The following is a 15750-nucleotide window of genomic DNA, read 5'->3' on the forward strand; positions in this document are numbered from 1 at the left end:
TAAAAATCAGGAAATCACCAAGACATCAACAGAACATATCTTTGTCTAATCCCAAAAATCCCTAATGCTAATAACGTTAGGAATTTCAGACCAATTGGCCTTTGCAATACCATCTACAAATTGATTACAAAAATCCTTGCAAATCGCCTTAAGCCATTCCTTGAACAAATTATAAGTCCCTTTCAAGTAAGCTTCGTGAAAAATAGAAGGGCTTCTAACAATGCAGTTATCATTCACGAACTAGTTTCCAACTTAAAAAAATAAAAGGCAAACAAAGCCACATGATCTTAAAAATTGATCTGAAAAAAGCTTTTGATCGACTAGAGTGGCCTTTTGTCCATCACATTATAAGATATTTCAACTTTCCTCCTAATTCTCAAAACTGCTATTAGTTTGTATATCAACAAGTTCTATAGCAGTCTTAGTTAATGGCTCCATCACAAAAAATTTCGAACCAAGCTGAGGAATTAGGCAAGGTGATCCTATATCACCTTATATCTTCATCCTTTGTTTAGAAATGCTATCAAGATACATAAATCATCAAGTTGATATTAGGAATTGGGATCCAATAACCATAGGAAGAAGATGTCCAAATTTTTCTCACTTATTCTTTGCAGATGACCTTGCTCTTATGGCAAAGGTCAATAATAAATCATACCAAGCCATTAAGAGAGGATTAGAATTTTTTTGTGACCTGTCAAGACAATGTATTAACACTACTAAATCCAAAATTCTCTTTTAAAAAAATTGTCCTCCAACTCTTATTAAGAATGTTACCAATAGGTTAGGTATTAAAAAAAGTGAATACTTTGGCACCTACCTAGGTTTTTCTATATTAAATAATACCCTAGGCTATCAATTCATAATTGATAATATGAGTAGCATCTTGGAAAATAAAATTCATTAATATAGTAGGAAGAACAACCATATCCTAATCATGCCTAAACTCAATACCCAACCATTATATGCAATACACATTACTTTCCAAAAAGGTCCTTAACAAAATTGATAAAGTTCAAAGAGACTTTATATGAGGCACTACCACTGAAAGAAGAAAAAATTCATCTTATCAAATGGTCTACTATTTGCCAACCAAAAACCAATGGAGGTCTTGGCATCCATAGTACAAATGCTAAGACTTTATGCATACTAGCTAGCCTAGTATGGAGAATCCTTACAAATGCTGCTACACCCTGGGCTAAATTAATCATCACCTCCTATGGAACTAGTAATGCTAAAAAGAAAATTCCTTCATTTGGAAAAGCACTCAAAAGAAATGGGAATTATGCTCCAAGGGTATTATTTGGTCACCCCATTGTCGTTCCAACATGAACATATGGGAGACCAATTGGATTCCCAATTTAGGAAATCTTAGAAATACAGTAGAAGGCCCTCTCTTGAATACTGATTATTCCATAAAAATAAAGGTCATCTTTGATGGAAAAAAATGGAACTTTAATGAAATTTCTCTTAACATCCCTAATGACATTAAGGAGAACATCTCCAAAGTAAGAATTCGTCTAAAGGGGCCAACTAGTGACATTCCAATATGGTCTCTAACTACAAAAGGAATATTTACGACCAAAACTTGCTACAATTTTATGGAACCTCCAACGGATACCCAAATAGATTTCAAATGGATTTGGGATTTAACATGTCCTAATAAAATCAAATTTTTTTATGGCAATGTCTCCATAATAGGATACCATGTAAAAAATACCTAGCATGAATTGGTTTAAACATTGATCCAAAATGCCCTATATGCAAATGCAAAGAAGGGGAATCCATAATCTATATTTTCTTTAACTGCAAAACCATTAAATTGTTTTGGGATAGTCTTGGATGGCAAAATCTTTATAGAGCTCAAGTTGAACACTGGCTTCTTCAATTAAAAGCTTTTAACTACCCACTAAAGAACAAATTTATAAATTGGATTTCTTTCTTTCCATTTTCCATTCGGTACATTTGGTTAAATAGAAATAACAACAATTAAAACAACACTGAAAATCCTATAAATAGTGACCTTATTATTCAAAGGGAAACTGAAGTTAAAATTCTCTCTAAAAAAAGTATAAACTCTCCTCAAAAAATAGCCATTAAAGTTAGATGGCATAAACCACCAAAAGGATGGTTTAAACTAAATATAGATGCTAGCTTCAATAGTAAAAACCAAAAATGTGGCCTGAGAGGTGTATTCAAGAATGCCAATAGAAATTAGGTAGTTGGTTTTGCAAAATCAACTCATGCTAGCGGATCATTACAAGCAAAAATCAAAGCACTCCTAGAGGGACTCAAAACAGCACAAGCATGGGGAATGTTCCCTCTTCAAATAGAGACAGACTCCACAGAGGTAATCCAGTCTATCTAACAAGGCAGCAGATTATATGATGACATTGTTAATGAATGCAGGTTGTTAATGCACCAACAGAAGGAGGTAACCCTCCAACACGCATTCAAGCAAGAAAATAATATAACTCATCAGATGGCAAAGAAGGTTGCTGATCAAATAAAGGGAAAAAAATATTTTGTTGAACCACCATCTTATATAAAATATTTTGTGGAAAGTGAACTAGTAGAACATTATGTTTTTATGAAGTTTTTATCTCATGATGCTTGCAATACCCTAGCAAACTTAGGCAATCAAAGTGTCTATAGTGACACAAAGTATGAAAGTTATGTACTGAACGCTACGCAGTTTTTAATATATATATTTCCTGTTTGCTAAAAAACATCTTCAAAATCTTAACACTTCAACTGATCAAAAGGGAAAAGATCACATAGTTATGTGGGGGAAAAGGCCCAATAATTGGAAAAAAGGCCAAATAATTGGGTGGTGTGGGGGGAAGGCACTTTGCATATACATGGAGGGGGTGAGGGGGGACAAAGTATTAAAAATAGCATGGGCTAGCCAATTTTCGGACTGGTCATTGAAAAATAGCCAATGTTTGCAAAGTCATTGAAAAATGGCCACTGTTTTGTTGCAATACGAAAAGTTCCAGCACAATATACTGAAGATTAGTGCACCTGTGTATGAACTTCCAGCATATTATGCTGGAACTCTAACACGTGGAAAGTTCATTATACTGGAGATTGGAGCACCTGTGTATGAACCTCCAGCATATTATATTGGACCGGTATATTATACTGGAATTCTAGTATATTATACTGGAATTCCAGTATATTATGCTGGAGTATTTTCCAGATTTTGAACAGTGTTTTCGTTCAGATTTATCTTTAAATGAAAAGTGGCTAAATTTTGATTACTTTTGAAACTGTGGCTCTTTTTGAATAACCACTTGTAAATTTGGCTATTTTTAATTTCCCCGACGAAGTAGTAAAAATTGCACGGGGCGCCCTATTTGGTCGCCCCTATTTAACCTATACACATTTTTTTTAAAAGTTTTAACTTGTACCCACTTTTTAAACAACTTCATCCCCCTTTCTCCTCCTTCTCCTCCTCCTCCTCCTTCTCCTTCTCCTTCTTCTTCTTCTTCTTCTTCTTCTTCTTCTTCTTCTTCTTTCTTCTGTTGTTGTTGGTGCTGCTATGAAACTTCAGTTTATGGGATGATTGCCATAAGTATGTTTATCAGATTATTTAAAAATAAATTATAAATAATTACATAAGTTAATAGACAATAATTTGTGAATATTTCCATGTAATTATGTTCTTTTCACGTTTATTGTTTCCAAAATTTATGATTTAGGTGTTGTTGGCAATCTGATTATTTTATAGTAGTAATACACTATGAAAGAATAAGGTGATTATTTATCTACTATGTTAGAAAGCTTTTTCAAAAACTTCAGCTTATATAGTGCTAAAGTTTTTACAAATGAACTAAATAACTTCGGCATCTTCTTGCTAAAAATTTTGAAAAAACTTTATGACAAAATGAATGAATTCAGGACAAAATAACTTCAGCTTATATAGTGCTGAAGTTTTTACAAATGAACTAAATAATTTCAGCATCTTCTGCTGAAGTTTTTAAAAAAACTTATCCAGGATAAAAAAACTTCAGCTTATCTAGTGCTGAAATTTTTACAAATGAACTAAATAACTTCAGTATCTTCTGCTAAAGTTTTTGAAAAATCTTTATGACAAAACTAATGAATCCAGGACAAAAAAATTTCAGCTATTTTAGTGTTGAAGTTTTTACAAATGAACTAAATAACTTCAGCATCTTATCTAGGTCAAAAAAACTTCAGCGTATTGCCTTTGCTACTTCAGGCCCGTCTATTAGAATGCTGAAGTTTTGCGTGATTGCTTTTGCTAATTCAGCCCCGTATGCTGAAGTTACGCGAAAAAGTGGGTACGCTTGCAATTCTTTTTGCAAAGCGAGCACAAATTAAAACATAACCCAAAAAGCGGGTATAGATGCAAATCCCCGACGAAGTATTCAACAAATATAACATGCGCAGTTGTAAATTGAACAAACCCAATTATCAAAAAAAAAACTACGACCTCAAGTTCTTAGAAACACGAGATTTGAAAATTTATCAAATATTACTCGCCTCAAGTTTTTGTTGAATACTTTGTCTGGCTCGCCCCCCTCCATATTTGTAGGATCGCATATAGGTGCTCATAACACGCAGCGAAAGGTAATAACAATCATATGCAGAACTTTTCGTGTTTAAAATTTATTTACATGTCAAAGAACGGATCTAAGACGTACCTGGTGAAGAGAGTCTTGTTTCAAAAAAAAAAATTCGATTGTGCGAAGATTCTATGCATATCCATAGCGAGACCGATCCTTGCTATCAACTCTTTGATCAATGAAACCCGTGAACAAAATTGAACAAAATAATGTGTTGAAATTTTTCTCAAAAATCTCAACTCAATGTTACACGACAAGAACTGTTATTGTCAAGAATGTTTGTCTCTTGATTTTTATGGCTTCTCAAACCTGTTATTTTCACTTCAAAAATGGAAGCTAAAAAAGGGGAAGAATAGAGAGTTTTTGCTACTGCAATTGAATGTCATCCGATTCTAAATCAAGAGTAAGTCTTTTAATATAAAAATTGAATCCATTGAAAAATATATCTCATTCTAAGTGGGATGATTATGACAAACTTCCTTTATTAACTTTATAAAAGTTTTCCATTGAAAAATATATCTCATTCTAAGTGGGATGATTATGACAAACTTCCTTTATTAACTTTATTAAAGTTTTCCATTGAAAAATATATCCCATTCTAATGGGATAAATCTTCCAAGATCTTGAGGAGTTTGAATTGAAATTCTGCCGTAGGAATTCCTTCATGGAATTTCATGTCCAATCAAAATTGGATCAAGTGTTCTTCATTAATATTTTATATATATATATATATACACACACACCCCTTATTTCAACAATTTGCTACTCATCACTCACATATATGTATATATATATATTTCAACCAAGAGATACAATTTAATTTTCTGTCCAAATAGAAACTTCAATTTATTCACAATATTAATTATATCCTCTGTGCTAGCAAAGAATATAATAATATTTCATTTAGACTAATAACTAAATTTATTTAACTAATTAAATTCCTTAATTTAATTATTAAATAATAAAGTAATTAATCATTTAGCAATGATCAGAACACTCGTTAGTTTGCGACCCCATAGGTTCAATACTAAGCTGGTAGTAAATTGATCACATCAATATACTAATCAAGGGTGGCATCTAGCAACACTCCTTAACGACCAGATAAAATAAAGTATACAATTTACTCTTAAGAACCAGTAGAAGAATAATGTAGTAATTCCTTCTGTCTTTATAGCTCTGGATCACCCTAGGATATGGTTCAACTGTCAAATCCAAATAGGCGACCAACTATGTGTTCATGTCAAATATAATCGACCATTGAATGACCTAAGAAACTCATTTCTTCTTTCATTCAATTGCCCTGGCCAAGGTCTTAGTTTGGTCGTTTATAATTCATGATAACATGAAGCTTAAACTCATTACCAAGAGTTGACAGATTCCATCTTGGATCAATCACTAATTCTACAAGTATTTAATCGTACCCAATATCCTTTCAATTATTGCCCTAGGGCCATAGGTGTCTAGTATCAAAACACAATAAATAACTTGTCAATTACTATGACGATCTCAGGTCAAAGGAAACTCTTACATCACATTCTTCAAGAGAATATCATATTGACAGTTTATGGTAATTCTAACAATTAGGAATTATCCAATGAGTCGGTTCAATAATCATCTCTCTATATGCATCATCTATCTATGTGATTCAGTTAATGAGATCAACCAATCTTTATCCTATAAAGACGATCACATAGACATTGATCTAACCGGATTATTAATGTCCAAATTAATAATCCTATGATCAAGAACTAAATTTATATTAAATTATAAGAAACTTTACTCTCATTATCATGATCTCAATCACGATGACAAGTCTCAAAATTTAATCAAGGACCTTATCAAAATAATTAAGCAATTAATAATAATGATAAAAGAATATCAAATGCCATATATATATTATATGAAATAACATTCGTGAAAAATATGTTCAAATCATCAAACATGAGATTGGATCTAGGACATATTTAATATATCCCTAACAATTGTATCCCTAACAATATTATCCTCTGGCTGTGCAGTTGGTCAACTTTATACTCCCTATAACCTTAGCTTAATTCTAATGAAAGTAATCATTCAGTCATTCTCTTCTTTTCTTTTCCAATTTCCTTTGAAGGGTGCAATTGACTTATACTACAATAGGAAGAATCACGGGTTATACATACCAAGTTAAGGCAAATAAATGCTACCCCTACCTAAATCATAGAAGTGTTTGAAATGTGTAACTGTTTCATTTAAGTAAACTAGTCTTTGAGTACGCGCTTTGCGCGTGTAATTTATCTCAATGAATTATATGCTTGTTATTGAGTTACAAAAATAAAATTTTACAAAAAAATAATTCTTGAGAATAATAATAGTTGATCTAATTTAGCCAATTACTCAAGAAAAAAAATATTCTACCTCATAGAGATTCTCAATCATGCATCTCAATTATTATATTCAACTTAATATTTCTCCCAGTTTTATAATTTTATTAAAATAATATACCATAGTTTACCTAATACTGAAAATAATAATCTTATACCTCTTTATTGTTTGATTTTGAGTTGTTTTCCTTTCGACTTTGGATTTTTAGCACCCAAAAAGTGTGTCTGTACAAACAATCTAGGCATGTATTCGGAGTTTCCATGGGGTTGGTAAGGCGAAATGAGGCTACCCTTTCGTCCATAGCTGTGCATTGGTCCTTTATGCCAGCTAGCATAATATAAAAAAAAATTCTATGTATTCTAATAATCGCTTATAGCTTCTTACACATTAAACAAAATAAGTATAAAAATATACAAAATCGGCTTATGGAAGTAGAAGATAATAAAACTTATTGTATATATTCATATCTGTATAAGGAATAACATAAATAAAAGAATACAATAGAATAATACTATATTCTTTATTTTATTTTTAACTAAATAGTAAATAGAATAGAAACTATAGACCTTTTTTCTAGAATTAAATATATTATGAAAATAATTTCATATTTAACGTTATACTTTTAAAAGGAGTTGATGAAAAATATATTATATGCAAGAATAATTTCCCCCAAAGTAAAAATAAGACGTAACATATAAAAAATTTAAATTAAAAAAATTATATAAGGAAAAGATAGATTTAATGGTAGAATTTAAATGGGAATCAACCTTTATATAAACCAAATCTAAACTTTATATAGAACAAATATAGACGTAAGAAATCTAACGAAGACAAATTAATTATGAAGTAAATAAGGAAAGAATTTACTTAAGTAAAATCTTATTTGGTTTTAAATTCTTAAATGTTAGGTCCTAAATATTAGGACTTTTTACCTAGTTCAATAAGAAAATATTTAATAGTCAAAATTTTAGTTGATTTTAAAGTGCTAGATATTAGGAAAGTTAATTAAATTACAATTTTATCTAACGTGAAACCTATTTTTAAAGGGTAAAAAAGGCGAACGATATTTCGCTAAGGGCCTTCGTACTTTTAATATAGTATAGATTCGCGCGATGCGCGTGTACCTTGTACGATGCATATAAAATTATAAAAATATAAGCCCTTAAAATATATTTTTTTAATATAAGCTCTTGAAAATGACAAATATTGAGCCTATTTAGTAAAAAAACAAAAGTAGAGGCTAAGCATGAAACAACGTAACCAAGATGATTTTGAAAGTTTAGTGTTCTTTTATATTAGTTTCGTATCAAAATAATCGTCTAGATACCATGTATTCTAGACAAGTCAACTACATAAAGAAATAAATTAGCGATGAAAAAATTATGTAGTTAAATAATAAAAAATTATCGCTAGTGACAGATCAATAAAAAAAAGTGATCAGCTACAAGAAGAATTTCGTAACTAAGTCCTATTTTTAAAGTTAAATTATGCAATAAAATTTCTTAATAATAATATTAGTTTCTTTTTTAACACGAATTTTTATTGAGATACTTTAGGTATTTTCGTAAATTAGATTACGCTAATTAATATTTTATCACAAATTAGTTATTACTTTTTTCCAAAATAATTACTCTTCCCTAAAACCTAATGTCGTAGAAAATTTGAGAAATAAACAAATTTAACAACCAAGCTTCTAAAAAAATACTTTTCATTTAAATTTTTAAAATAATAAATAAATTATATGAAAGGGAAATAAAGAGGCAAAATTGGTCTTTATGATTAAACAAGGACAAAGAAAAGAAATTTTACACAAAATCGTGAAGTTTCCTTATTGGGAACTAATGAAAAAAATTTCCTCCTACCCTTTTGGATTCTTTTATTGTCTTAATATTTTGTATCCTTATTAGGAGAAGATATCAAATAGTAAATTACTTAGAAAAAACTTAGTCTATTTAGAACTCCTAAATATTTGGAATTTTTTTTAATTTTACAATTTTATTCGATGTAAAATATATTTTTAAAGGGTAAAAAAGGCGAACGACATTTCGCTAAGGACCTTCGTGCTTTTAATATAGTATAGATAAATTATTAGAAAAGCCATACTTTTATTTATTTAGTTAAATATGTCTTCTCACATACCGGTTTGATTATTTTTCATTTGATGTGTACATTTTTTTGGTTAATGAATAGCGAGAGACTTATATTCTAGGACCTCAACCTGCTGAGATTACTATGTTAAAGCGTGAAAGAGAATAAAAGTTCACTCTATCTTAAAATTTAGCTTTTAAATGAGTCCATCACATAATTAAACAAAAAAGTAGGGCAGAATGGCATCACAAAAGTGATTACAAGGTGTCATGGGAAGATATACCTAGCCCAAAGTGGTGTCACAAGGCATCGCTTGCCACTACAGAGATTTATTCTTTGTTTACTTATTCAAATGTTGATGCCGTCTTTAAAAAATTTTGCATACACCACTGCAATTTTGACAAAGTAAAATATCAAAAGCTTCACTCATGATTATCATTTAGTCTTACAAAAAATCACTGCAAGTACAGCAAAAATCTCTCTTTCAATCTGCATTTAAAAAAAAAAATCTTATCTTACAATACACTGAATTAAATGTACATTTTTTTCGAAGGTGGTGAAGAACGACGACCTACAAGGCTATGAAATTGAAGCATCAATAATGCTATACTATTATACACCCGATTGAATTGGAGTTCTAGGTTGTCATGCATGCTGACACGTGAACTAATGCCAAAGAACAAGTTCACGTGAAACTATCAAACAAAATTCCTTTGAAACTAGAGGTCATTATATTTTGATAAATTCCAGCCACTAACTGCCAATAGTTCTTGAATCTCATGAGCAAATAGCTGCTTTTTGATTAAAAGAATTCAAATACAGAAACTAATAAGAGCTTATAGAGTACAAAACAAAACTTTAGAAACTTAGAAAAAGAGAGGTAAATAGGTACACAAAGAACAAAGCAAATCTGTGAGTGGAGGTAGCTAGTTAACTTCTTCAATGAAGAAACAAGGTTGTGAAATTGAAGCAATAGGAATCAACTACACAATCTATACACAAAAGAGAGAAAACCCTTTTAAAATCTTTAGTAAAAACCATCATCAGAAATGTTCTAGAGGAGTTCAAGATTTGCATGAAGTGAAGGAATTGGAAAAGGGAAATACTCCTAAAGTTAGGAATGTGCTTAAGGATGTGAATTGTAGAGCAAAAGCAGGGGAAATTCTAGCCATTGTTGGTCCAAGTGGTGCTGGAAAATCTTCATTTCTAGAGATTTTAGCAGGCAAGATTGAACCACAAAGTGGATCCATATTTGTAAACCAAAAGCCAGTAGATAAAGCTAGGTTCAAGAAAATTTCAGGCTATGTAACTCAAAAGGACACTCTTTTTCCCCTATTAACTGTTGAAGAAACCTTGAGTTTTAGTGCAAAACTAAGGCTAAGACTTCCTGGAACAGAATTAAGGTCAAGGGTAAAGTCTTTGATTCAAGAACTTGGCTTAGAACATGTTGCTGGATCCAGGATTGGTGATGATCGAATTCGAGGGATCTCGGGTGGTGAAAGGAGGAGAGTTTCCATTGGAGTTGAATTAATCCATGACCCTGGAGTCCTTATTCTTGATGAGCCAACTTCAGGACTTGATAGTACTTCAGCTGTGCAAATCATTGACATGCTTAAAACCATGGCTGTAACTCGTAGTCGAACGATAATTCTTAGTATTCATCAGCCATGTTACAGGATCATGAAGTTGTTCAATTCAATCCTTCTTTTGGCTAATGGTACAATCTTGCATCACGGAACTATTGAACAGCTTAGTTTAAGGCTGATATTAATGGGGTTACAGCTTCCCCTTCATGTTAATATCCTGGAATTCGCTATCGAATCGATTGATACAATTCAAAAACAAAACCACACTACTCCTCAATCAGCACTCATGATCAAGAATTCAGGTAAGTTTACTTTGGAGCAACTTTTTCAACAATCTAAACTGATTGATGAAGACTTGTCTATGTCTATTCATGTTAGTAATGATTTCCCAAGTGGTTTTGCCAATTCAAGATTGCAAGAGATTGTGATTCTCACTGTTAGGTTTTGGAAAATCATATACAGAACAAAGGAGCTTTTTGGTTGTAAGACACTACAAATGTTGGTTTCAGGCCTTGTTTTAGGATCAGTTTTTTACAATCTTGAAGACAATTTAGTTGGAGCACAAGCAAGGGTAGGTCTATTTGCTTTCATCTTGACATATCTGTTGTCAAGTACTACAGAAGCCTTACCAATATTCTTGCAAGAAAGGGAGATACTAATGAAAGAGACTTCTTGTGGGAGCTATAGAGTTTCATCCTATGCAATAGCAAATGGCATTGTTTACTTTCCATTTCTCCTCATTCTTGCATTGCTATTCTCAGTTCCATTATACTGGTTGGTTGGTCTAAATAAACAGTTTCTGGCATTCATGCACTTTTTGCTCCTCATTTGGCTCATTCTCTACACAGCAAACTCAGTAGTTGTTTGCTGTAGTGCCTTAGTCCCAAACTTCATAATTGGAAACTCATTGGTTTGTGGTATGATGGGATCATGTGCATTGTTCTCTGGATACTTTGTTTCAAAGAATGAGATTCCAAATTATTGGATTGTCATGCATTATATATCATTGTTTAAGTATCCTTTTGAAGGATTCTTGATTAATGAGTTCTCTGGATCTGGAAAATGCCTACAATACATGTTTGGGATGTGTTTGGCTAGAGGTGATCAAGTGCTTAAAAAGGAAGGATATGGTGGAGAAGAAAGTAGAAGAAAAAATTTGCTTATTATTGTGTGTTTCATCTTGCTTTATAGGTTCATTTCTTATGTTATTCTCAGAATTAGATGCTCTCAAGGAGGATTCAAGAACATCCTCATTTCAAGATGATTCAAGAGAAATGAAGTCAAGTGTATATACAAGTCACTTTGTGCAAAATATACAAGTTTGTAATATTGACTGTGTATTTTGTCAAAGGGACTTGCACTTTGATTGTTTTTAAGGGGGAGAGATGTTAGATCAAGAAAGTAACAAGAAATCAAAAGGAAATAAACTAGTAGTATCCATTTCTTGATATGTTTTCTTGAGGGGAACCTGCATGAGAATATTATACTAACAAATTACTTGCATTTGCTCTTTTTTGGTTAATTCCTTGGGCTGTTCTTTTATCTTTCTAGTTATAATATTTTCAGTAATTTCTGTCATTTCTTTTTCTCTTTATTTTTTCGTATAGTGTGGGGCAGCGGAGCTATGTTTGTCGAAATATTGTACTGTATATATAAGTGAAAACTTTTATTTATCTATATATAAATAAATTATTTATCCAAAACGAAAGAGAACATTTTTTTTGAATTTTCTTGATGAAATTCCAGACTCCACCGCGTGAAGTGTCTCGAGAACTAAAAATAAATAAATGATATTGAAAATATAGTTACAAGATCAATCATCAAAAAAATTCATGTTTGACATAATAAGTGAAGGATAAATTTATTTTCTTATAAGTATTTCTTTGTTTTCCATTACTTTCCAAACAGATATTTTTTTGTTCATTCTATTTTATTTTGGGGTAAAGACAAAGGAACATCACGGACTCCCTTTGGCAGTTTAGCTCATGCAATGTCTATATTCCGTACACACGTTTGTTCATAGCCACACACACACATATATATAAAACTAACTTTAATAGTAAGTCATTTTCTCTACTGTTTTATTGTCTTTCCTATCCGTGACTTCTGCTTCTCTCTCACACACAGCCAGCTAATATTAAATCCAATCTATTTTTACTTGCGACAGTATTCTTTCCGCAGATCAATATTAATTTCTTAGTTTTCTTTAATCTTTTCCTTCAATAACTGAATGAGAAAAATATATAATCATGCCAAAAGGTCGAAGAGCGGAAAATTGTATTTGGCATTTCTTTATTTTTTTTTCCTTCCATCCAAAAATAATATTTTTTGTTGTTATTTATCTTATCATTGTTCAAAGATAATACAACAACAATAACATATACAGTATGTTTAACTTCCATCTAAATTCATCTCAAGCTAACTTATACAACATAAAAATAAAAACGAAAAGTACTAGAAATTCTATATATTCCTACCGGTTTAAGAATCTCTAATAGTGCTAAAAGACTCTTAGAAAGCATATTAATTAGAGTAGTTATTAACATAATTATAATTTATTCTCAACTAATTGGTATTACTTATACAAATCTTTTTCTTCCAGAGTTCTTGCACCTATTTTCTGCAAAGTCTCGTTAAATTATCTAAGTATAATTGTTTTAAAAATAACTCTATTAGTTCCAATTTATATGAACTTATTTGATTGGATACAAAGCTTAAAAGCATGTTTGGCCAAAGCAGCTGAAAACTACTTATTTCGGAAACTGCTTTATTCAAAAGTCTTTTTTAAAAAAGTACTTTCCGTATTTTGAGGTCTTAAAAACCTCATTTTGGTCTTTCTCGATTTGCGTGCGCAGTCCAGACGTGCATCCGAAAAGCTTTTATGTGAAAAATTGATGAAATAATAATTTTTGGTCTAAAAAGTTGATTTTTGTTGACTTCGGTCAACGTTTTGGGTAAACGAATCCGGACCTGTGTTTTGACGGTCCCGGTGGGTCTGCAGTAAAATATGGTACCTGGGCGCATGCCCGAAATCGAATTCTGAGGTCCTAAGCCCGAGAAATGAAATTTTGATGAAAATTGTAAGACTGAAATTATAAAGGTTTTAAGAAATTGGCTAATATTTGATCTTGTTGGTACCAGGTCCATATTTTGGTTTTGGAGTCCGGTACAGGTCCGTTATGATATTTATACCTTATCGGTGAAATTTGGTGAGAAACGGGACTGATTTGACGTGATTCGGACCTTTGGTTGAGAAAATAGAAGTTTTGAAACTTTCTTCAAAATTTCATGCAATTTGGTGCTAAATTCGTAGTTCAAAGTGTTATTTTGGCGATTTGATCGCACGAGCAAGTCCATATGACGTTTTTAGACTTGTGTGCATATTTGGATTGGAGCTCCGAGGGCTCTGGTGAGTTTCGGTTAGGCTTCGGGGTGTTTTAGACTTAGAAAATTTAGTATTTTGCTACAGCAGTTGTTCTGATATGCCCTTCTTCGCGTTCGCGTAGGTAGCATCGCGAACGCAAAAGGTAAAATGGGGGCAGGGGAAATTCCTCTTCGCGAACGCGAAGGACTGGTCGTGAAAGCGGAGCAGCGGGGGTTTTACCCTTCGTGAACGTGACCTGTCTATTGCGAACGCGAAGAACATAGGACCTGGGGGAGGGGAAGATAACTCATCACGAACGCGGTACTTGGCTCGCGAACGCAGAGGCTGGGGGGAGCATGCTTTCGCAAACGCGAAGGGTTTCTCACGAACGCGTAGGCTAATAGGGCCATAGCTTCGCGAACGTGACAGTCCTCTCGCGAACGCGATAAGGCCTGTCCAGTGATTTTAAAACAGAACCATCACGGGATTTCTTCAAAAATTTCACAACTCTTTCATTAGAACTCGACCTATGAGCAATTTTGAAGAGAGATTTTAACACCAAATCATAGGTTTGTGTTCTTTAACTCATTTTCTTCAATTTTCATCAATACCCATTAGATTTCTAGTCCTAAATCTTATTCTTAAGGGTAGAAAATTAGGGATTTTGGGAGAATTGGGGATTTTGCAAATTTGGGAATTTAGACCTCAATTTGGGGTCGGATTCCAGAACTAATTACATATTTGGGCTCGTGGGTGAATGGGTTTTGGTCCGAACCTCGAGTTTTGACCAAGTGAACCCGGGATTGGTTTTTGATTTTTTGGAAAAATATTGGGAAACTTATAATTATGCATTGGAATTGATTTATTTAGCAATAATTGATGTTCTTAAGTTAATTATGACTAGATACGAGTGGTTTGGAGGTAGAATCTAGAGGAAAAGTGATAATTGAGCAGTGAGAAGCCCGTAGATCGAGGTACGTGTTGTGTCTAACTTTGACTCGAGGTATTAGAGATCCCCGACTTACTTACTATGTGAAAATCCAGGTGTGTGGTGTATAGGTGAGGTGATGAGTAACTATGCACCGCGAAATTATCTGTTTAGCCTGTTTCTTTTCCCCGTTCCTAATATATTGTCTTTCTGTCTTAACTACTATATGTTGGTGCTTCCATGTTTAATTGCTTCTTGTTATATGTTATTTTCTTTGTTGAAGGTATTAATTATTCCATAGTTTCATTGTATTACATAATTGGTTTAAGTTGGTTACCGGTATTTCATGGTATATTTTGGTTAGTCTCGCTGTGTAGTATTGGTTGAGTGAAGTTTCATAATTGTATAGCCTTTTGTTTGCTTTGGTTTGAGGCTCAAATATTATGGAGGGTTTTGAGCCAAATTGTGAAATTTCTATTCCTACTGTGTGACTGGTACTAATATGGTAGGATCGGGTTGCACGCCGCAACAAGAGGAACAAGGATGATATATTGAGAAGGAATAAGGATAAAATGTGATTGTCTAGTGGGATCGGGTTGCGCGCCGTAACAGGAGGAATAAGGGTGATATATTGAGGAGTAATAAGGGTGGATTGTTATTGTACGATAGGATCAGGTTGCACGCCGCAACATGAGGAATAAGGGTGGATTGATACGGAGTAATAAGGGTGAATGTTCATATTGCTACTGTTTATATGGTGGGATCCGGATGCATGCCGCATCAGTTTATTGTTTATGTATTCTTCTTCTGCTGTGAATTTATTCTGTA

General features: G+C 32.6%; 1 protein-coding gene across 1 annotated transcript; it reads left to right on the forward strand.

Annotated features, from left to right (window-relative positions):
• The first annotated feature begins 9687 nt into the window (after positions 1 to 9687).
• On the forward strand, positions 9688 to 12152 carry LOC107776014 (ABC transporter G family member 5-like). The gene has a single exon (XM_016595823.2). It carries the CDS (start codon positions 9987 to 9989, stop codon positions 11892 to 11894), a length of 1908 nt encoding a protein of 635 aa, XP_016451309.1. The 5' UTR covers positions 9688 to 9986; the 3' UTR covers positions 11895 to 12152.
• The last annotated feature ends 3598 nt before the right edge of the window (positions 12153 to 15750 follow it).

Source organism: Nicotiana tabacum, chromosome 11 (genome assembly GCF_000715075.1).
Source record: "Nicotiana tabacum cultivar K326 chromosome 11, ASM71507v2, whole genome shotgun sequence".
NCBI classification, from domain to species: Eukaryota; Viridiplantae; Streptophyta; class Magnoliopsida; order Solanales; family Solanaceae; genus Nicotiana; species Nicotiana tabacum.

What these genes read in the sequence shown, in the direction of transcription:
- LOC107776014 (XM_016595823.2), top strand. Translation starts at nt 9,987, where the DNA reads ATGAAGAAACAAGGTTGTGAAATTGAAGCAATAGGAATCAACTACACA.